This window comes from Pinus tabuliformis, chromosome 8 (genome assembly GCF_031772625.1).
Source record: "Pinus tabuliformis cultivar Carrire ecotype Pingquan chromosome 8, CPIR1, whole genome shotgun sequence".
Lineage (NCBI taxonomy): Eukaryota > Viridiplantae > Streptophyta > Pinopsida > Pinales > Pinaceae > Pinus > Pinus tabuliformis.
The window spans coordinates 1,532,309,184-1,532,332,048 of record NC_142294.1 but is presented as its reverse complement, the minus strand read 5'-3'; the positions used below and the strand labels follow the sequence as shown (position 1 = coordinate 1,532,332,048).

The 22,865-nt window shown below is 36.6% G+C and overlaps 1 protein-coding gene across 1 annotated transcript; it reads left to right on the top strand.

The window, feature by feature from the left end:
* The first annotated feature begins 22,253 nt into the window (after positions 1–22,253).
* Positions 22,254–22,646, top strand: LOC149241770 (uncharacterized). The gene has a single exon (XM_089370651.1). It carries the CDS (start codon positions 22,254–22,256, stop codon positions 22,644–22,646), a length of 393 nt encoding a protein of 130 aa, XP_089226777.1.
* The last annotated feature ends 219 nt before the right edge of the window (positions 22,647–22,865 follow it).

Here is a 22,865-nt window from a genome sequence, read left to right as displayed (position 1 = left end):
CAAGCTGAATGTTGGGAGAAACATCCTAGTGTGTACATTCATTTGGTTTATTATGGCTAAGGAAATTGAAAAAGGAAATGGAAAAGGATTTTGAAAGGCATAAGGCATTAATTGACATTTTATTTATGCAAATAATGGAAATTAGGAGAAAAGGAAGGTTGCATGTGACGATGAAAATGAAGGAAAATAATGGAAAATTGAAGAAAATAGAGGCCTCATTAATAAAAAAGCTTCTAAGGATCAGTTGGCACCTTTTGTCAGTTTAGTTTGGAGCTCTCTCTTTATCCTCTCTCCCTCTCTCTCTCACTCTTGGACAGTTAGAGTTTTCTTGTAGCACTTCAGAATTAGATCAAGAAGACAAAAGAAGGCAAAGGAAAAAGAGGATCAAACAAGGAAGAGCAGGATCTAGCAGCTGCAATACGATTATTTACAGGTGTTGATTTTCATGTGTGCTTTCCTTGCTAGTTTTGGAATCCATGGTTATGCATGTGTGTTCTTAGTTCTCTTGTTTTCATTGGAATGGGATTTTTCAGGTGCGACAATGTTTTCATCCTAGCCTTTCCATTTTTGGATATCCTTGGTGTGATGGGGTTCTCATGTTTTGGTGAAGCTGGATTTTCGAATGGATTCAAAACTACATTAGGTGGATATTTGAAAGGAAGAACACATGGCCTAGTGATCTCTCAACTAGTTTGTTTATTGCGTTAAAGGCTTGGTTATTAGGGGTCGAGTCAGGTATTTGTTCAAGTGTTAACATTTGTATCATTGTTTCAATGTTACTTTTCATTTCTATAAGTTTCATGAAGTTCTTGGCAGTCAATTGAGACCTGGCCCTAAAAAACTGGCACAAAATCCGGCATCACTAGCTTTGATCTAGCTAAACAATACCCTAGTCGCTTGCATGCCATTACTATGAGAGCCACTGGAGGGCCCCAGTCACATGCATGCCCATGTCATGGGAGAAAATAAGGCTCTAGGTTAGTAAGATGTTCGAAGGGTTGGTTATATCCTAGAGGTTTTATAGCATGTGTAGAAGCATAGGTTGCCTGTGTTTCGTCGCTTCCACTTCCTTAACTGTACATGGGAAGTTGAATCAGATCATAGTAGCCTATCATTAGATGTTTAGCCCAGCAGACTGGTTAACTTGGGTAAATGTGGGAGGAGGATAGCCTCGACTTCCCTCATACACAAAACACTCTAAATCAGATATTGAAACTTGATGTTTAAGGTTCTCTCTATGAAATAGATGCACCATCAATAGATCATAGTTTATCCTCTAATGAAATTTAAAATTCAACTATGAATTTTGTGGATATTTTCTCTATAGAATTCGTAAACATTAATCAATGGATATCTAATTCTCAAAATGAGTGGTTAATCATTATCCTGTGAAAACATAATGATTTCTCCACTTGGGATTACACCAATGTTAGATGAATCCATCTAGACTAATGCACCCATCATATTTACATTAAGAAGGATTCAAGGCCATTTTTTTTATGGAAGTAATGAATGACTTCAATCCTAAAGGAGATAGTTAATGTAGAGCTACAAATGTTTCTCTATGCGAACTTCATTTACCTTACATCTAATAGCTAATGGGTTCGTCTTCTTGTAAATGCAACCAAGAACAATGGTAAATGAATAATTTTTGTAGATAATCTAGAATTAAACAAAGTCATACATAAGGACCACTTTGCCTTACCATTCAATAGGCTAGGTCCTAGATACATTGGTAGGGGACAAATAATTTTATTTCATGGAATGTTTTAGTGGCTACAACAAAATTTAAGTTGCTCCAAAAGACCAATAAAAAACTACTTTTACTTTTCCTTAGGGATCCTTTGCCTATTGTACGGTTACCATTTTGGATCTACAACACTCCAACTACCTTCCAAGTCGTAGTAGTAGGAATATTCTTTAATTTAATTCATGATTTTGTCGAGGTGTATATGCATGATTTGACAAATTATGGAGATTTATTGGACATAGCCCTTAACAATTTGGAAAAATTGTCGGAAAGATCTAAAAATCTAATGTATCCCTTAGTAATGAAAAATGTGTTATGTTGTTGACCAAGTGCACTAGATTCAGGCATAATGCCTCTTTGGAAGGCTTAAAGGTGGATCAAAGTAATTTACATAATTTTAAGTTTGTATCTCTCGATAAAACTAGGAGAAGTATGATTATTTTTAGGCAATGCTGGTCATTATAGGCATTTAACTAAAAATTGTACTAAAATAACAAATCCAATTTTTTCATTTCTCACTAAGAATGTTGATTTCATATGGATAGATAGTTGCCATCATACTTTGAAAAAATTAAAGAAATTATTCAGGGAACCAATCATAGAAGGAATAAATTAGTGCCTCCCATTTCATATCTCCATAACTGCCTTGGATACCGCCACTAGAGTTATAATAAAACAATAAGAAGGGAATAATCCCTTTTCCATATATAATACAACAAGAGGGAAGAGGTAAGGGGGACTATGGAATTTCTCTCTTATTCCTTTATTTGTCCTACCTTATCATATTTATTGTAGTAAAGATATGAGGAGTGGAGACACCAATTCCTAAAGTTAAGAGATCATTCCTATACTTTAGCAAAGTGTCTCCCCTACATTCTTCAAACAAAAAGAAGTAGTGGGGGAACTTATTGTTATGGGAAGGGATGGAGAATTTGAATGGAAGAAAACAAGCTGGGAAAATGCGAGAAAAGGTAAGTTTTAGAGAAGAGAGGGTGGGAAGAAAGGTGTCCAACCATAGATAGATTAGACCATTGATAAAAATATGGGTGGCACCTTTTGAAAAAACTAGAAAAACTAGAAAATAAATAGGAATTTATGTGACATTAGCTATAAATTTCTACATATTCTCTAAAAGGCACAAGATGAAGAGACTTTTGAGGGAATGAGACATATAGAATGATTTTCCTCTTAGCTATGAGAGATAGGTAATGTGGGTTCCTATAGATGTTATGTCCTTAGCAAAAATTTGTAGTGTAATTTATATTAGTTAAATTTCCTGTATACTAAACTTATAGTCATTAATCCTACTTCCACCTATTGGTATCATAAACTAAAACCATACTAGAGTTATACAACAAAATTTACCTATTTCTCGGTGGAAATTTCTCAGTTTGTTGGTTGTTGCTACTCATCCTTACCATATTTAGATAAGCTACTATTTTTACCATTGTTAATTGTTATATTATTCTAGTTATCAATTCTAAATATTTTGTGGATAAACAAATAAAGAAATTGTTGCATTATAATTCAAATTATTAATTTTTTCAAACTTATTGCATGTTGAAAGAAAGAATATTCAATTTATCATTTTGTATTTTCTTCTTTCTATTCTATGTGAGATTTAAGAAAGAAGAACCAATACTTTAGCATAACATTACAACTTTCTTCTCTTTCTTGTATGATAATTCCTATATAATTGGTACTTGTTTTTGGTAGTTCTAGTGAGTTCTATATCCCTTCCATATAATTTGATAAATATTTTTAGAATTTGTTGATTGTCTAAATAAGGTTTAATTGTATTTTCTAAACATTTTGAAGTCTACCAAGTAGGACAAGTTAATCTTAAGATTTGTAAACAATTTTGGAAAATTCATGGACTAGAGTGTTATGTTCCAATGCTTTGTCACGTGGGAAAATAGGGTGTCATGACCAAGGATTAGGGAGGAAACAGGATAAAGGAGGCAAAATTATTGAAATCACTGCACTACTAAACAATCCCTCAACACCCTCCCCTCGTATTGTCTCAATTATTTCCCACCTAATATCAAAATTGAAAATCCCCATGCTCAACATGGGTTTGGGATCCTTCACTCATCTCTAGTTCAAATTTAAGTTTTCCAAACCCCAATTGACCAGCTAATATTTCATCTCATAATTGGTACCTCTTTGCCTAAGTTTCGTAGATTTGAACTTAGTTCACCTAAATATGTCCAAGTAGCCATTCAACTCACAGTTTTCCATTTCTAGTGCAATAATTTACCTCCAAATATCATATAGTGCTTTTCACTTGGCCTAAACAACCTTTTCTTCTTCCTCGACGCATATGAGCTCTCCCTCAATGACCACAAGGTGCCATTTTTCTTTGATAGTTATTTTTATTTTCTTTTCCTTGTGTTACACTCATGGCCATCCAAATATTTTTTTCCCATTCCTCTCTATTTTAGGGTGTATCTACCCTTGTGCACAAATTAATTCACCTTTCTCGTGATCCTTCCATGCATTGAATGAAAGTTCAAGGTTCAACTTGCAAAATCAAGGCAGGTAGTCTTGCCCATACCCCAATGATTTTTTTGAGGAAAAACTGGAACTAGCATACTTCCATCATATATATGGCAGGTGGTTTCTTCAAACACTAGTTTTGAATCATTCAAAGAGTCCTGGACAAGAGAAAATAAAACAAACTCAGATTTAAATATTCTACAAGATGGTTTTTCCATGGATTTTTAACTAAACAAAAAGGGTCATTCTCCATAATCCCTTTAGTAGTTCCCACTTGTGATATCGTGACCAATATAAAAAGTTGGTCCCTTGCATAAACCACTCATTATTTTATTAAGAATAACATTACATACATATGTTTTTAAGATTTAATCACTTAAATGTAGACATGCCATTCCATGCAACAATAACATTATTATTTATAATAGACACAACCGTTTGTGTAAAGAGCATGACATATTGATAATTATAAACTATCACAAGTCAATTCTCACAATAAATTAGTTTAATAATCATAAAATCTATTCCAAGATGTGATAATGTGTGATTGATTGGTAATATTTATGTATTATTCAATAGTGTTCATAATTAATGTGGTATAAGAAGGTTTTATAGTCATAAAATCTACCTACAAAATATCAAAAAATAAGTGTACGAAAATTGTATCAAACTCTTACTATTATCACCATTATATTTTTATCAAAGTGTTATCAAACTCTTATTACTATCACTATTCTATTTTCATCCATAAATATAAAAAAGAAATTAAAAAAAGTGGAGAAAAACCAAATAAAAAAAGCATAATCATCCTACAATTAATCAAAAATTATACAATACATCCTAATACATAGTATGAACTTCGTATAACTTATTTCTAGGCATCATGATCTTCTCTTTAAATATAAAATACAAACCAATCACCTTTTTTTTTAAGGGAACCCGTTCTAAACAATGAAAGAATATAAATATCTTGGGAATGACTTCCAATATAACATCAATTGGAAAATTGGTAGAGTGAGAAGGATATAAGGAGCACAAAAAACCTCATAGTTACTCCAAAACAAGTGCAAAGTAGCTGAACTTCGGGATAGAAAAACTGAAAACCCTTTGGTTAGTTGGTTATGCAGGTTGTTTTCTCTGTTTGTGAAGTATGGAGAAGTGGCATGTCAACTTGCAATTGGAGACAACTTGAAAGACTCTAGAAGCAACTAATTACTAGCAATCTCAAAGTTAAAGCCACTATCCGTTACAATTTTTTTAGATGAAGTAGGTACTTTTTCTTTGGAGGCAACAACTATAGTTATGTTAATAAGCTATTTAGGCTAGAAACATGGATAACCAATGCGAGGCCAAGATTGCCATGGAGGAGGAGTTACATGGTACATCAATGAAGCAAAACAAAAAGTGGCTCAGTAAGTGGAGTATCAAATGTATGAGTTTCTTAACACCAAAGAAGAAATGAAAAATTTAGTGTTTGAAAAATTTAGGACAACCATGTTGACCAATCAAGTGGAGTTAAAAAAAAGGTATTACATCAAAGAGTTTAACCCAACTTGTGGCCATTGTGAAAAAACCTATCGAGGACAACTATTAAAGGAAAAGCAAGGTTTTTATTTGCACAATTAAGGATAACATCACATAACCTAGATGGACCCGATCACATCACCTTAGATGTGAGATAGGTAGGTGGATTCCATAATAAATTTGTGGTGGAATTGGAATGACACTTTGTCATGGAATGCATAGTATTTGAAGATATCCACATTCAATATGAAAACAATTTAGATATAGACAATATGGACCATTCAATATGAATTAAAGGTGGACAAACTGCACCATTTATTTCATTAGATAAAATTAACCAGAATGATTTTAGTCAAAATCTATAACAGAAAATCATTCAATCAATTAATTCCAGAAAGGCATTTACTTTAGTGTTACTATATAATTTTCACTGTTTATCCAGCTTAACTCACTTTCCAAAATTTGATGATAACCTACACCAGGCCTGGAATTTGACGTCCTACAGGATGTATTTCATGTTTCAGAACGTAATTGACCGATGATAAATATTTTTCAATGTCAAGTTTGACGGGGATCATAGATGGATAACCTGTCAATCTGATGTTTGAATTCAAATTCAACCGGTCATAATTTATGGTACCTGTTGAAGCGCGTAGTGGGTACTAATTAATTAAATATCACCATAGAGCATATAAAATAGCATTCTGCTAATAATTTATTTTCTCGCCTACCTTCCAGGTGTGGCAGTGCTAAGTTCCCATTTCTAGATTCTGAATCCGCAGTGTCATAATATGATAGGAAAAGTCTTCGAAAATGGTGAGGTTGGAGCTTGGTAATAAAAGTGCAGTTATAGCATACTCTTAAAGGAGATAATATCAGGATATTTAGCCCTCAAAGTAAATTAGTGCTTCTTTACATTAAATTATGCGAAAGCCTAAATGGATACAAGGCCACGAAGATGGTAAAGAGAAGGTGTTGGTGGTTGTGGTCTACATTTTTTATATATAGAAATTCGTAAGTGTTTGCAGAGGAAGTTTAAAGAGTGTGGGCAGAGTGAGGGACCATCTATTTCAGTAAACTAGGAATATTAAAGAAGAGGAGACTTTGTTGGGAAAGTAAAGATTGTTGATTTTTGAATTCCGTCCATGTCAGGCGTGTAGCAAATTCATTCATTTGGTGTATCCTTCATCTCTGCGAGACCATATATTTCATGACCATATTTTCTTTCATTCGTTGGGAGGGCGTTGATGTGAATTTGAGATTGATAAATATGACCATCACATTATAGCGGAAATTTCTTAATAAAATCATATTTTCATAAAGGATTTGTTGTTGTCCACCGTAGGGTTTGAAGGTTGGTTTGGATCAGCCTCCGGTACTGAAGAAATTAATAAAGGAATCAATGCTTATAATCTCAAAGCGAATCTCAGAGCGATTGTCACTGGTAAAATAGTCATTTTTATTTTTTAAGTTATAATTTCATGAGTTTCTTTGATGTCTTTATTATGGTGTTTTGTTCCAGCATTATCTGGATTCTGCACCATTCATAGTATAAATTATCTAACTAATTTGAACCAGGCTCTCTTCTAAACTTTAAAGTTGCTTTACGTTGTAATGTGGTTAAAATTTTGGTTCTTCTTAACCTTGGATCTTGAATCTAAGAAGAACAAAACTTCTTATATTTATCATCGTCTGAAGAACAAAACTTCTTATATTTATCATCGTCTACTGAAATAAATGGTTCCCTAAATAAATGTACAATGCAGAACTTGTATAATACAAATATAAAAGAGACACACAATTGCCTGAATAAATGTTTAGATAAATGGTCATTTCAATTTGAATATTAACTTAAATTTTTTATGCACATGGGCTTATATTTATTATAAAATGGGGGAGAATAAAATAAAATCTAAAAATAAATGGTCATTTAAATTTCAAAGGTTAAGTTAATTTTGTTGTGAACATGTGTTTATATTTCTCAGAAAATAGGGCTGATAAAATAAACTCGACAGAAGTTTTTTTGGCCCAGTCTCGAGTTCGTTATTAAACGATTATATACACAAAATATATTTATTTTACTATGACGCTATGAGATTTAATATAAAAAGTTTGATGCTGATTTTTATTTATTCATGATTTTAAAGTATGTTAATTTAGCTGTTTAAAGGAGTAAAATATATTTATTTTACTATGACGCTATGAGATTTAATATAAAAAGTTTAATGCTGATTTTTATTTATTCATGATTTTTAAGTATGTTAATTTAGTAGTTTAAAGGAGTAGTAAGAGTTTTTTTTTTTTAATAGCCATGTTTTATTTATTTATTTATTTTTGTTAATTTTGCTTGGGTAGGGATTTATTGAAATTGTAATTTTGAGTAGTAAAAGTCTAAAAAATATTGAGTGTCCTCCGATTCTTTAGAACATATGGTGAGCAACTTTCAAATTTGAAGTGCTTATTTATTTAATTTTGTTAATTTTGCTTGGGTAGGGATTTCTTGAAATTGTAATTTTCAGTTGTAAAAGTCTAAAAAAATATTGAGTGTCCTTGGATTCTTTAGAAGATATGGTGAGCAACTTTCAAATTTAAAGTGCTGGTCATTTCATCTGGAAATTTATTTAACTTTTTAAAGACTAATGATTATAAAAATGTATATTAAATAAAATTTTTATTAAAAAAATGTCAAAATGAATTCTTTTGGGAAGCCATTAATGAAAGTTGAAATATAGGAATAGTTGCAAAGAAAATGTGGATTTGAAATTTTGATCAAACCTAAAATAAAGGACATGAAAAATGCAAAACCTTCAAATGAAAATTTTACGGGCAAAGAAGATTTGAAATTCCAAGCCTGCCTACACCGTCACATCCCATGTCCGTTTGAAGCAATCTTCGAGCATTGACTTCAACTTCTTTCATCCAACCAACGATCGCACTTGCGATGCGTCCAAGCCATTTGGCCGGTAGGGCGTATCGTCTTCAGCATGTGACTCTACTTAGGAAATGGTTGTACCCTTCTGAACTTGCAATTTGAGCATGCGCGACGCGATATAATCGATTGTGGCACGTTAATGGCGTTGAAGTGTCATATCTCGGGGATATCAATGTGGGGCAATCAGATCTAGTGTATCGCGGTACCTTCGCCTTAATCGTAGGGAAAAACACGAGGATACTTGCTGCAAGGGAGAATCAAATAATCCCCTACCCAATCGCACCAGTATCACAGTCTCGTCACATCAGGCACATCAATATGATAGAAGCCCCTAGCCACACGCCAGATCTAAGTAAAACAAGTATTTGTCCCAGGTATTGCCTATATTGTATCTTTGGTTGCAATAATTATATGATTGAATTGATGGTTACAGGTCCCAATCTTGTCACGCTAGTCTATCTGCTCTGCTTGTGGTGATTCTTGGCGATATGATTCGTTCTCAAAACTCAGATCTCAGTTTGTCAGAGGTATCTTCAGATGCTTCTGGGTTGAATCGTTTTCTCGGTAGAATCTCATTGCACCTAGGGAAGCTAGTACTCCTAGAGAAGCTCAGGTGAGATAAATCTGTGTACAGTTTACAGATTGAGACTTTGCATGGAATTTCTCTAATATTTTGTCAACTAACAATCACCTGAAACGTTCTGATCCTTAAAAATCTCATACCTTGTGTGCGACATTTCTTTTTTAAACTTCTTCTTTCGCTTGATTTGTACGAATTTTGAGTTCTTGCTTTTTGTTTATGGTTACGTTTTTTCGCCTTTTCCCTGCGATAAAACCAAACTATGGGAAGTAAAACCAAACTATAGGAAAGCCATTGACGAAATCTGGTCAAGATTTTGAACTATGTTAATCATTCTTATCAGTTCATGTCCAAAGGGAACATGTGCATCACACATTCTCGATCCAAACACATGACAGGAGAACTTTACACTAGACTTATTAAGATTCTCATCCCTAAGAGGGAAGAAAGTTATCTTGGCTTGCATAGATTACATAATGGTCTTTTCAAAGTGAAAAAATAATGTTTAAAAATTGCATTCTCATTTGGTTCCATTTACTTCATTAGAGAGTTGGGTTGCAAAGATTCCATTATGGTCTTCATTAGAGTGTTGGGTTGCATAGATTTCATGATGATCTTTTAAAAGTCAAAAAATTATTTCTAAATTTAACATTCTCATTTGGTTCCATCTGTGTCATTGGAGTGTTTGAGATATGGATATGCATCGAGAGATTTTCTAATGAAAGTTGTGTTTTTTACTCAAAGTTGTTAAACAATATTTCAGTTTTGTTATTAATGTTTTTTTTTTTCTCTTCTTAGTCTAGAGATGTTAGCATGTTCGTTGGATGTTATGATTGTGCTAGGCTCAGCCTATGAGTAGGATAACATGTTCATTGGATGAAGAAAGACAGATTGACCCACAATGAGATGTTTATCACTAGGATTACGCTAGGGTAGATTGAGACTAGATACCCTTTGGGAACTTTAATTCCCCCAAAGTGGCTTCCATCCTCAACCCCTCCCCATGAGATTTAAACCTGTGACTTGGCTATCTTGTAGAGACTAAACCCCAAGCAAGAACAAATCAACTTATATACAACTTAAATGTCATTTTGCAAAATTAGGTAGTGGTTTCATATGTAGGGTAACACTAATTTATAGCGCAAATACCCATACAAAAATACATTCATTGAAGAAAAAATTAACTGATATATTAAGAAATTCTCTTATGCCTTGATAAGAGTGAAATACTCTTGTTATGCAACAAAGTATCCTACTTTTACATTGTTGTAGAATAGAATAGTTTATGAACTACATGCTACAATACCCTCTAAAAAACTCTGTGTGACACGGGAACCACTCCGAGACGTGGGAAACTCGTTCCAATGGTTCCCGTGCTCCCGGGAGCTTTGGAATTGTATGGGAACATTCACTTTTAAGCGAGAGCTACAGTGGGAGCTCAAGAAAGTTCCAGGAGCTTTGGGAAGTGTTTTTTTGGAGTTTCGATGTTCCCTCGAGTTGGGGAATACAAAGCTTGTAGAGAAATATGTTGAACTGCACACAAAACATGAGCCTATGTTGAAACATTCGCAACAAGAAGGGCCAAAGACATCCTTAACACTGATATCCTTAATTGAGAAATTGGAGCAATGCCTTGATGTGTTAAGGAAGCGTGTGACACCTCAATGTAAGGGCGATATCTGGGATGTCATGCTCATAAGTATTTCTGATGCTGTTTATGTATATATATCACAAAAGATTGTGTGTGCATATTGTATGTGGCAATCAATGCTTAAACATTAGAGTTGCTTTAATTTTTCTCTTAAGAATAACTAGAGAGACATATGTAACTCTTCCTTTGTATTTTTAAGCTAGATTGTTTCAAAGACTCGTTATGTGTGATTTTAATATCTTATATATATAAAATGGAGAGAGTCAAGGAGAGACACCTAAAAATATATTTATATATAAGAGAGATTATATATTTATTATTTATATATTTAAATTGATTTGAATATTTGAATATTTTGGTTCAATATTAATTTTAATTATTATATAAATTATATAATTAAAAAAATATTTATTATTTTTTTATTATAAATTATTATGGCTCTCGATTAGTCATTTCTTATAAATTTTAGGGAAACCTTTAACTTTTCTCGACACCGGTACCTAAATTCTCAACTTTCCCACATTCCAAAAATTCATGCAACATAGAAGAATAACTTAATCATAAATGACAAGCTCATTGATCTTTATGTTTATCTCAATTGCAAGCGCAAGTGACATGATCATTTCCTTAGGTCATAAAACTATAAATAATTGAATATTGAATTTTTTTTGGACTTATTGTGGAATATCAAAATTAAAGGAAATTGTTTCCACAATAATCGGTGATGGTCGATGGATTGGATTGTAATTTCCTAGATTTACAATGTGAACCCCTTCAACTTTCCTTCCTTACATGGAGCCAACTCTCAACCCCAATTGAAAATGTCTGGTAGGTTGATATTTTCATCAGATCAAAGATACTTCTCGTAGAGTTGTTCCAGAATATCATTGACATTATCTAGTAAATATTATGTGTTTTCCGGATGAAGCGTGTCGCTTTCTTGGGTTCCTTTGTGTTGACGTAGAGGTTATTATAATTGGATGGGGCCACATACGAAATCTCTTCGTGCATTCTAAATTTATATTCAAAGAAAAGTTCAAATGGGTTGTAAATAACAAATCAATGATTGTAACAAGTTTTTTTCAAACTATTAATATATTAGTTAATAACTTTCTTTCATCCCATATTTATGTGTATAAATGATCAAGTACATCTATACTTTTTTCCGATGTAGATGCATCTTCTAACATTCTTATGTTCTTAAATAGTTAAGCAAATGAGATAGGTTTTGAATAAATTATATAAATTGCAGTTTCTTTACAACTAGTGCAATTTTATTTTTACCTCAACCTTGAGCTTTCCTTTAATGTAAAATATAAAATATAAATCACTGCAACATATAATAAATCACCATATAGAACAAAAAAAAAAAAATGCCCGTGTACTTCAATGGAGCAAGATACTCCATGGTCATAAAGGAGCAAGATACTCCATGGCCATAACATAGAAATGTTGCACTTCAACAAAGAAATGTTTTCAACCCTCCAGCCTCCGGAAAACTTTCCAACTATATATTAGTTCTAAAATTGTTAGTACACGATATTTATTACATCAGTAAATTTAAAAATAAATTTTGATTATTATCTGAAATTGACATGCATAATGAACATTAAAGACTCCTCAACCATCATGAGAATATAAGTTGAAAATAAAATAAGTACACAATTTTTGTATGGTATATTAGGCATCTCTATGTGTGTGAGAGAGAGTTACAAGCACAGAACAACAACTTAATACAAGTTCGTAGAATTTCTTCTCTTAAAGCCTTAGCTAGGAAAACAATAAGAAAACCTTGGCCACCAACTCCTTTTTGGTAGAAATCACTTCAAACCAAATTTGGCGACTGCATTAAATATACACAATAAGTTAGAATAGGCACTAACAAGTTTCTCTTAGCACCTACAATTGCATTGCAAAAGAGTACAAGATAGCTCCCTATATCTTATCCGCATCAAGTACTACAAATAGTCCTAGGGTTTCAAAATTCCACAAAACCATAGTCTTTTGAATTTCCCCATAACAAGTACAAAAAAATAAGTACACACTTACATCGTTAGGGTTTCTCCCAAACCCCAATCTTCTTTGTATTCTTAGGAAAAACCCTATCCTTAGTCTTCTTCTTGAATCACTTGTACAACCATAGTGCTCAATGCAGATATAACAAAGTATAATAAATAAGAGTACACTAAAAGAGACCAATTTTCTTTATCTCTCACCATTTTCACAATAAATAACCTAACTAAACAATATATAGGCCCACATGTGAAGTGCTTCAACTATCAATGACACATGTCAAGACCTAAGGTACACATGTCTAATAATGATGAGTTGTGAGATGAGTGCTCCATGCAATGTCTCTAGTAATCCTCCTCCAAGCCCTAAAATACTCCATCATCTCTTGTAAACTATATATTCCTTTAGGTCAACGAACTTTGCATTATTACTCCTCAAGCTAAGTAACCTTATGACAATAAAAAAATTCCATACAAGAACTAAAGTGTCCCCATGATATTTAGGGCTTAATGCTCATTCTCAAATTTGTTGAATGTTTCTCTACCATGTGGGTCACCCTTCTAAGGATGTGATAAAAAACTCTACAAAGATGTTACTAAACAACATAGATCTCCAACATCCCGTGGAAATATGCCCATAAGCATCAACTAAATATAAAAGAATCCATGAGCAAGTGTTATGAACCATGAGGCTTAAAAAATATAAGAAACTAATAATTTTACTTTTCTTCAGGGTGGAAACCTCCTTTTACAATGAGTACTATGTATAATGAAATGTTTTATTATATAAGACTAGGTTGACTTATTATATATATACAAGAGGTAAAGGGGATACTTATAATAAAATGGTATAATGAAAGTTTGTAGCCAACATAGTAATATAACAATAGAAATGTAATCACTCAACATATAGCGATTAATAAGGGGTTTAGGGTTAACATGTGGTTTATATAGGGATTAACATGCCCATTCCCTTCAAAAAAGTGTTTCTCTCAACACTTGACTATCTAGAGGTATTTCTACATGAATAAGTCATTTCCCATGTCACCTCTTCCATTGGTTGGTTCTTCCATTTGATATGGTTCTTAGTAATTACTTAATTTCCTAGTTACTTAATTCTTGTTTCTAATATTATTTCTAGCTCGAGTATGGTTTTCCCTTATTCATTAGTATTTCCATGCTGTAACATGGATGGAATGGAGGGTAGGGTTCTGCATGTGTCGTGCATGATATGATGGCTGGGGCGGTTGGCTTTCACACCCCCCAGCCAGGTTCGAATCCTGCGGCGGTGTTTCGTTGAGGCTCGCACTATGGTGTTTATTTGTGACGGCTATGCTGTAAATATCTGCTCATCTTCTGGCTTCGGCCATATGTAATTGTAAAAAATCTGCGAGCTTCGGCCATATGTTGATTTTCTCCCTGAAAAAAAAATGGAGGGTAGGGTTCTACACACTTGGTATTCACATTGCACGTGTTTGTGAAATAGACGAGGGAGAAATCGCTCGTTCGTTCCATGGCTTTCAATTTTTATTTGGTAAGGGATCGACGAACTAAATAACAAAGACCATGTTCTTCTCCAACCATCTTTCTCACTTATCGCTCCATCAATGGAGGCAGAGGTGTTGGCTATTCTCCGAGGACACTTATGGACCATGTCCCTTCACCTTTAGATAAGAGCCTAGTAGAAACAGTTCGGAAAAGTGGTTTGGAATGATACCTTATCACTATTATATTCTATCAGAATAAAAAATGGAATAATGGATATACACATGGTGATTGAGGAAACTTTAATTTGTAACCCATACTTCAAATCCTCTACAACACCTTATGGGAACCATAATACCTTAGTGCTATTTATTTTCATTCTTTTGTTGCTTGAGGGACACCTATTTATATGGTTGTAGTATCACAAATACCCAATCCCCCAATTCATATTTCATTTCATTCTTATGCCAATATGGTTGTTGATTCGTCCTATTTTGTGTTATCAACAAGTTATCATTTCGTAATTTGAAAAACTTTTATTGGTGTTGTATGTGGCCATGTATTTCTTAAACCATTACAATCCCTTTTAAGGGTGTTGTGATGGAATGGGAATGATATCCATAAAGTTCCATAAATGTGGACATTTTTTATGAAGTGTGGTAGGATGCATTGTACCACTATTCTTCCAATGAAAAACACTTGACTCATTGTGTCTATTTATTATATGTAAAGGAATATATATATATCCCTCTAAAAATTTATTCACAATCTTTGCTTTCACATTATATTGAGGATGATAAGAAGAGATTTCATCTAGATGGGCACCCAAGGAAGAAGATAATTCAATACAGTGAAAAGTGGATCTCTATCATTTGTAATTATTTTTATATTCTGTGTATCTTTTTTATTGTTTTTGTGAATGATTTTGTCACTTCTCTTTCTTTGAAATATCAGAAAGAGAAAATAAAATGAGAATTATTTTTCATTCAAAATACCACCACCATAATGACACCCTTTCCCTTAGATTTGGGTAAACCTATAATAAAATTTGTTGAAACATCTTCCAGATGCTACCTTGGTGTGGATAATGATTGTAGGAGCCCTAGGGTCTTGACTGTCTCTCCCTTATATTGTTGGGATACCTCACATTCAATCAGAAAAATTTTCACATATTCTTTAAATCCTTCCCAAAATGATATTTCTTAACACTAGAGTATTCTTTCAAGAACCTTCAATGCCATTGTGTTGGAGAAGTGTGTAATTCCAAAGGGATCTTTTATTTGAGTTAAGAAATCTTACATAAGTATAAGTGATCTTGATACCTTAACAATTCATTCTTCCACACATATTTTTTTATTACAATAGGATCATCATATAGTTGTTGACTAGAATTGCATATATTCTCATCTCGTTCCCATTATATCCTTGGTTCTTCCACCTAGTTAGACTATGGAATAGTAAACCATCTATGTATTCCTATTTCCTTGATAGAAAATCTACCACTGTTGGGTAGAAGAGGTCCCGCATAACAGTTTTGGGGCTTGAAGTATGTAAGTTAGGATAAAATTATTGTAAATCTTCGAAATATGTGAAGCGCAAAATGTAATAGGTCGAGTCAAAGGGTTGTCCGCACGAGAAATAGTATAAAATAATAGGAAGTAAGTCGGCTTTCCCATGGTCTGTGGACCATGGGAATGTATAAATAGAGCATGGCTCTACGGGGAAAAAGGTAGTTTTTTTGGTTGATCGATTTACGTGCTATGGATTTGGAAGGATAGTAATCGCTGCATCTGTAAGTTTGAGTCGAGGTTGTGGTTGGGTAGATAGAGGCTCTGCAGTTGTGTGTGCAGAGGCCTGGTAGAATCTGCTGTTGTGTGTGCGGACTCCTACAACTAAGTGCGCAGGGTAAATATGGTTGTATTGGTGACAAGAGGTGAATAAAGATAAGTTTATTCTAAAATATTGTGTTGACTCTGAATATTGTGGATCTGGTTAATTTATGGTTGATATATCTGATTGATTTATGCGTTTATGCTTATATCATGAGTTTATGCAGATCTATAACTTATCTGGGTGCGCGAATTGGCTATCTTTGTCAACTGTTTGCTTAAAGACCATAGGAAGTAGATCTGATCTGTAACAAACTCAGTAATAATAAATATTAAGGAATTGCCCTTTTTTGATCTACGCGGAAGCAAAGTGGCGCAAGATCACAGGACAGTGTGGGGACCTTCTAGACCACATCAAGACATCCCTAGGGTGCGGAAACTTGGTTCTAGCACCCTCCCCTGCTACCTCGGGTGAGACCTCAGTCCGCGCCCCGCGGGCTGTTGCCAAAAGGCCCGGTAGCTGCGGGATTTGTTTGGCTAACTAACTCTTTCCAACCTGGGTCAGGCCCATATAAGACAACAAATGGTTATGTTGCCGAGACCGGGATCTTCCTAAGGGGTTTTTGATGTCAAGACGCTAAAATCCTATGAAGAAAGAGTCTGAGGATTGAGTGAATCAGGAGCGGAATGAGTTCATAAAAGGTCCTAGTGCACCGATACACAAACGAGTAGTTAAAGATAACAAGCGCGATTCAGTTGCCGGTATTCAAAGGAGCAGGAAGTGAAGATCCAGAACAATTTTGGTTCATGGTAACGACAGTATGGGAAGCGCACGGAGTCACGGATGACAACATTAGAAGGGCTACCCTGGTTAGCACGCTACAGGACTGCGCACTAACGTGGTATATAAAGTACTCAAGTGATCACCTGAATGTGAGGATACCAAATATTTAGGCTGAATTGAAAAAAGAATTTAGCCGACCAAAATCAGAAATGCAGTTGATCATAGGGTTCAAAGAGATCACGATGATGCCTAGTGAAACTTCGTGGGATCTAGATCAGAGATTGAAAAGTATAATCCGTAAGGCAAACATGACGTTGTCAGATGCGCAACATTGCACGTGGTTTGTGGCATCATTGACACCACATCTAAGGATGGTGCTATCACAGCAAAGGATCTCAACCCAGCCTGAAGCATTAGAGACACCGATGAGGTTGCATGAAACTCCAATACAGGATCCGGGGTTGGGAGTTCAACAAATCCACGTGCAAATACAAAACCTATGTTTGGAAATGCAAAACTTAAAAAATGGAAAGGCGCCCCGCCCAGAGGTCTGGGAGGAAGTGTGGTATATAAAGTGTACAAGCTAGGGTCATGATAAGGATCCCTGTCCGGTTTTGCGAACTATGTGACAGCGGGGGGACCAACATTGTTGCGACCAGAGGCAAAAATAGGGTCGAGTGCAACACCCTCGCTCTGGTGCGCAATTTGCCAGGTGGGAGGAAAGCACAACACGGACAATTGTCATCTACTACCAAAATTTAACCAGACCCCCCAGTAGTTATTTTGCAATTTTTGTAGATCGATGGGCCACGAGGAGTTAGACTGTCGTAGTTATCAATTATTAATAGATCGGTGACCTGCCTATAGAGTGCAGACTGAAGCACAAGGTCAAGATCCAGCCGCAACAATAGTGCACAGTGGGTTCCAGGGGCGTGGATGAGGATGGGGAGGAATGGGGCCAGGAAGGGGTCGCGGGTAGCTAATCTGTTACAATTGTGGAGGACCAAGACTCTATGTGCAGGACTGTACCAACCCGACCAGAATATCCTGCCTTTATTTTGAGCAGTTAGATCATGAAATGATAGATTTCCCCACATTAATATCACGAATACAGGAGAAGAGGGCAATGCAACTGACGACGACGCAGAATGTCCAAATGATGAGGGCCGAACCATGTGAAGAAGATCCCAACATAAACATAGTGCTCAGAAGTGGCGCAGCTACAGGGGAAGATAAGAGGAAAGTGACCAATGACGATGTTGGGGTTTGCAAGGAAACAGATCTGGAAGCTAGGGAGAGCTTCACGGAAGTCTCTACCCCAGGTAGTAAGGATCAACCCGAGTCGAAGAGGGATCCCTCAATGTTAACTACCTTTTTAGAGACATGTATGAAATTTCTTCGCAACAATCAAGCAGTTAAAGGATTACAAGAATTGATAACTAGGTACGCGGAGTCGGGGGAACATCGTGTGGTTCGAAAGTTTGGAAAACAAGCATTGCGGAGAGGGCAAGAAATGCGACTGATGGTGCAGATTGGCAACTTTGAGATGGATCAGATCATTCTGGACATGGGCTCGGATGCAAATGTACTACCTAAACAGACTTGGGAACACATGGGAAAACCTACACTACAATGGTCTCCTATTCAATTGCGGATGGTGAATCAATAGAAGATTCTACCCATGAGAAGACTGTAAGGAATTACAGTAGATATAGAAGGCGCAAGCACCCGAACAAACTTTGAGGTAATCGAAATCGTGGATGAAATTAGCCCATATCCTTCATTTTTAGGGATAGACGGGGCCACGGATATGAATGGGGTTATTAATTTAAAGAAGCAGAAAATGACATTTGAGAAGAAGTCACTCCACATAGTCATTCTGCTAGACCTGACTGAAGGACTACGTTACATCGAGCCTGTGCATGACGAGGGAAGTGATGATGAGTTAGACTATATCTACAAAATTACCACACGAAATTAAGATTGGGTCAATCTGACTGTGGGATGAAGGATATCGTGGGGGCATGCAGAATCTCACACTGAAGATCAAGATGAGGAAGATGAGTGGTGGCATAATCGTTTGAACGAGGTAACCACGTTAAACTGCAATATGATGACTAAGTCATTGTATTGCGTCAAAGCTCAGGATCGCGAACTGCGAATGTATGATGGGATCACAACAGTAGAGGAATTCCTGACCAAATTTGAAACTGTGGTTCCAGAGCCCCAACGGTTTGATTCGTTGCGCTGGGCATTGTGCGCAACAATTGTGCGTTGGTGGGGAACACATGAAGGAACCTTCAACGACTGGCGCAACTGTAAGTGCATGACGCACATAAGATTTGGGAACCTGAAACTATGGTTAACTGAGAAATACGATGGACATGATGACCCATGCATGCACCTTACCATATGGATCCAAGCCTATGGAGAGGAGCCTCAATCGGAGACGGTACACTTATTTTATCATACCTTGGATGTCATTCCAAGGAACTGGTATACTAAAACTAAGCTCCGACATGGTACATGCGAATGGGATATCTTGCACGAGGGTTTTTTGTTAACGTTCCTCTTTGAAGATCAATGGATGGATACGGTGGATGACATGTTGCAGTTAGTGAAGTCCGCTATCTTTAAAATACCACTGGAACCAGAATAAATCATGTAGCTAGACTGGTCGAGATAGTTGAGCTAGGCCCTGGAATGTTACAATGTGCAGGTCGAAGACAATGAGGACGACCCTAGGAATATCAATATTCCGGAAACAGAGAGAAGTCGCGAGGTTTATGGACCACAAATTCAGGATCCATACATCACCGCACTGTTGAAAACGAAACAAATAAACATCAGAACGGAGGAAGATCCGAAGTATGCAACGCTTGGGGACTATTGGGACAATGCCATAGTAGAAAAGGTCATTGAGTTGCTTCGAGAATATCAAGACTTATTCTCGACTACAATCACGGAGTTAAAAGGGATCATCGGTGACCTGGGAGTGATGAAGATAACCTTGAAGCTAGATGCGAAGCTAGTCAAACAACGGCCTTATCGGTTGAATCCAAAATACAAAGCGAAGGTCCGAGAAGAATTGGAAAAGATGCTCGCAGTTGGGATAATTGAACCAGTGGAGGAGTCTGGTTGGGTAAGTCCTATGGTGGTGCAGGAGAAAAAACAGAAAGGTGAAATTCACATCTGTTTGGATCTTTGAAAGCTCAATGATGCATGCGTTAATGATCCCTTTCCGACGCCATTCACAGACGAAGTATTCGAAAATGTGGGGGGACAGGAAGCCTACTCCTTTATGGATGGCTTCTCTAGGTACCACCAGATCAAGATTACGTCGGAGGATAGGAGTAAAACAATGTTCACTACCAAATGGGGCTACTTTCAGTATATGGTGATGCCCTTTGGACTAAAGAACGCGCCGGCCATAATCTCACATGTTGTGGTAGTGACATTCAAAGAGTTTATACACAAGTTCTTAGAAGTATATCTTGATGATTGGACCATGTTTGGGCTGGCTAAAAAACATACCGCGAGCCTACGGTTAATGCTGGATACTTGCCGACGGCACCAGATTGAACTTAACCTAAAGAAGTGTACTTTCCTCATCCCCTTTGGAAACCTACTCGGCCATGTGGTTTGTAAGCAAGGTCTGATGGTGGATCTGAAAAAGATTGTTGTCATACTCACCCACCCGCGCGCCACACTAGGACACACTGGTTACTATCGGAAGCTCATAAAAAGCTACGCACAGCTCACGACCCCAATGGAACAAATATTCAAAAAAGAATGCTACGTATTGCTAGAATGAAGAATGTAACAAAAGTCTGGAAATGCTTAAGGAAAAGATGGCATCAGCCCCCATATTCGTCATTCCAAAATGGGACATTGAATTTCACGTGCATGTGGATGCGTCATGTATCGTGTTGGGAGCGATACTCACACAGGAAGGAGTGGAAGGAATCGATCACCTGATCGCATTCATAAGTTGACGATTGTCAAAAGCTGAGAACAACTATTCCACTACTGAATGAGAAGGATTGGCGAAGGTAGACGCACTCTAGAAATACCGCCACTACATGCTTGGAGGACACTTTAAGATGTATACTGACCACTCTGCACTAAAATACCTGGTAAATAAGCTTGTGTTGGGGGGGTACAATTGTATGTAGTTGCTATTATTTCAAGAATATGACTTTGAAGTCGTTGTAAAGCCGGGATGTCTAAACGTAGGCCTAGATCACCGGTCCCGGATTGAGAATGGCGAAGAGCCCACAAACTTAGAGGAAGGACTACTGGATGCACATCTGTATGCGGTGTGCATCGCGGATGGCCATTTTGAGGATATAATCCATTTCTTAACCGCAGGAACTGCGTTGCAGGGATATTCTGTTCAGAAAAAGAAAGAATTGGTGATATGTGCAACGGATTTTACTGTTATTGCATGGCACCTCTACGAAATGGGCAACAATGAAATATTACACAGATATGTACCTGAATTTGAGCGAGGATAGATTCTAGCCGAAGCACATGGGGGGTGGGTAGCTGGAGGACATTATGTGGGCTGCACCAAAACACAGAAGATTCTTTGCACCAGACTATGGTGGCCAACTCTACATCAAGATTCAAAAGCATACTGTCGGGCCTGCGACGTATGTCAATGGACTAGGAAACCATCACGGAGGGATGAAATGATGCTCAAGCCATAGATGACGCTGCAACTATTTGAGAAATGGGCGATCGATTTTGTGGGACCGATCACACCTCCAGGAAAGACAGGGGCACGGTATATCATCACAACCACAGAGTACTTGACCCGGTGGGTGGAAGCACAGCCGGTTAAAGACTGCACGACCACTACAGCCGTGAAATTCTTGTTCGAGAATGTATTAACATTGTTTGGATGCCCAAAAATTTTAATGAGCGACCGCGGAACGCATTTCCTGAATGAGACTATCAACGCGCTCATTGAGGAATTTCAGATATACCATAAATAAAGTATGCCATACCATCCACAAGCAAATGGGACCATTGAAGTATTTAACAAAATTTTGGAGACCGCGTTGACCAAGGTATGTAATGCACAGTGCAACGGTTGGGATTTACCCATATCTACTGTGTTATGGGCATACCCAACAACATGCAAAAAGTTGATAGGCAAGACACCTTTCCGGCTAGTCTACGGTAAGGAAGTTGTCATGCTGATGGAGTACATTGTACCTAGTTTACGAATAGCAGTGGCGATAGGCATGGCAGACTGCGCAGCTTTGGAAGAGAGGATCGCGCAACTGCAGGAACTGGAGGAGGAGCGATTTATGGTAGGATTTCATCAGCAAGTACAAAAGCAGCGAGAGAAGGCTTGGCATGATCATCACATCAAGATGCACACATTCAAAGAAAATGATCTAGTATTACTATATGACAACAAGTTTGACAAATTCCCTGGTAAGCTCCGCATGCACTGGTTGGGACCTTATGTAGTCAAAGAAGTTATAGATGGAGGCACGGTCCAGCTTGCTAAGCTGAATGGAGACCCCTTCCCGGGAAGAGTAAGTGGTAGTCGGCTGAAGCTCTACACGAGTGGGCTGACCGCCTGACTAACCGCCCGCAGGACAGTCTCACCACTCCAGTTAGTTGGAAGAGAGTGCAGGACGTTAAAGCAGTCTGGGAAGTAGCTACGCGACAACCAGGTTGCGCATAGATCTAATCTGTCACAAGGGTCGCAGTTGTGCGGACAGGTCTGCGCTACTACATTAACAAGTAGAGAGGTGATCGTTGCTGTTACTATTCATGACAAGATGTTTGAGTTATGGTGA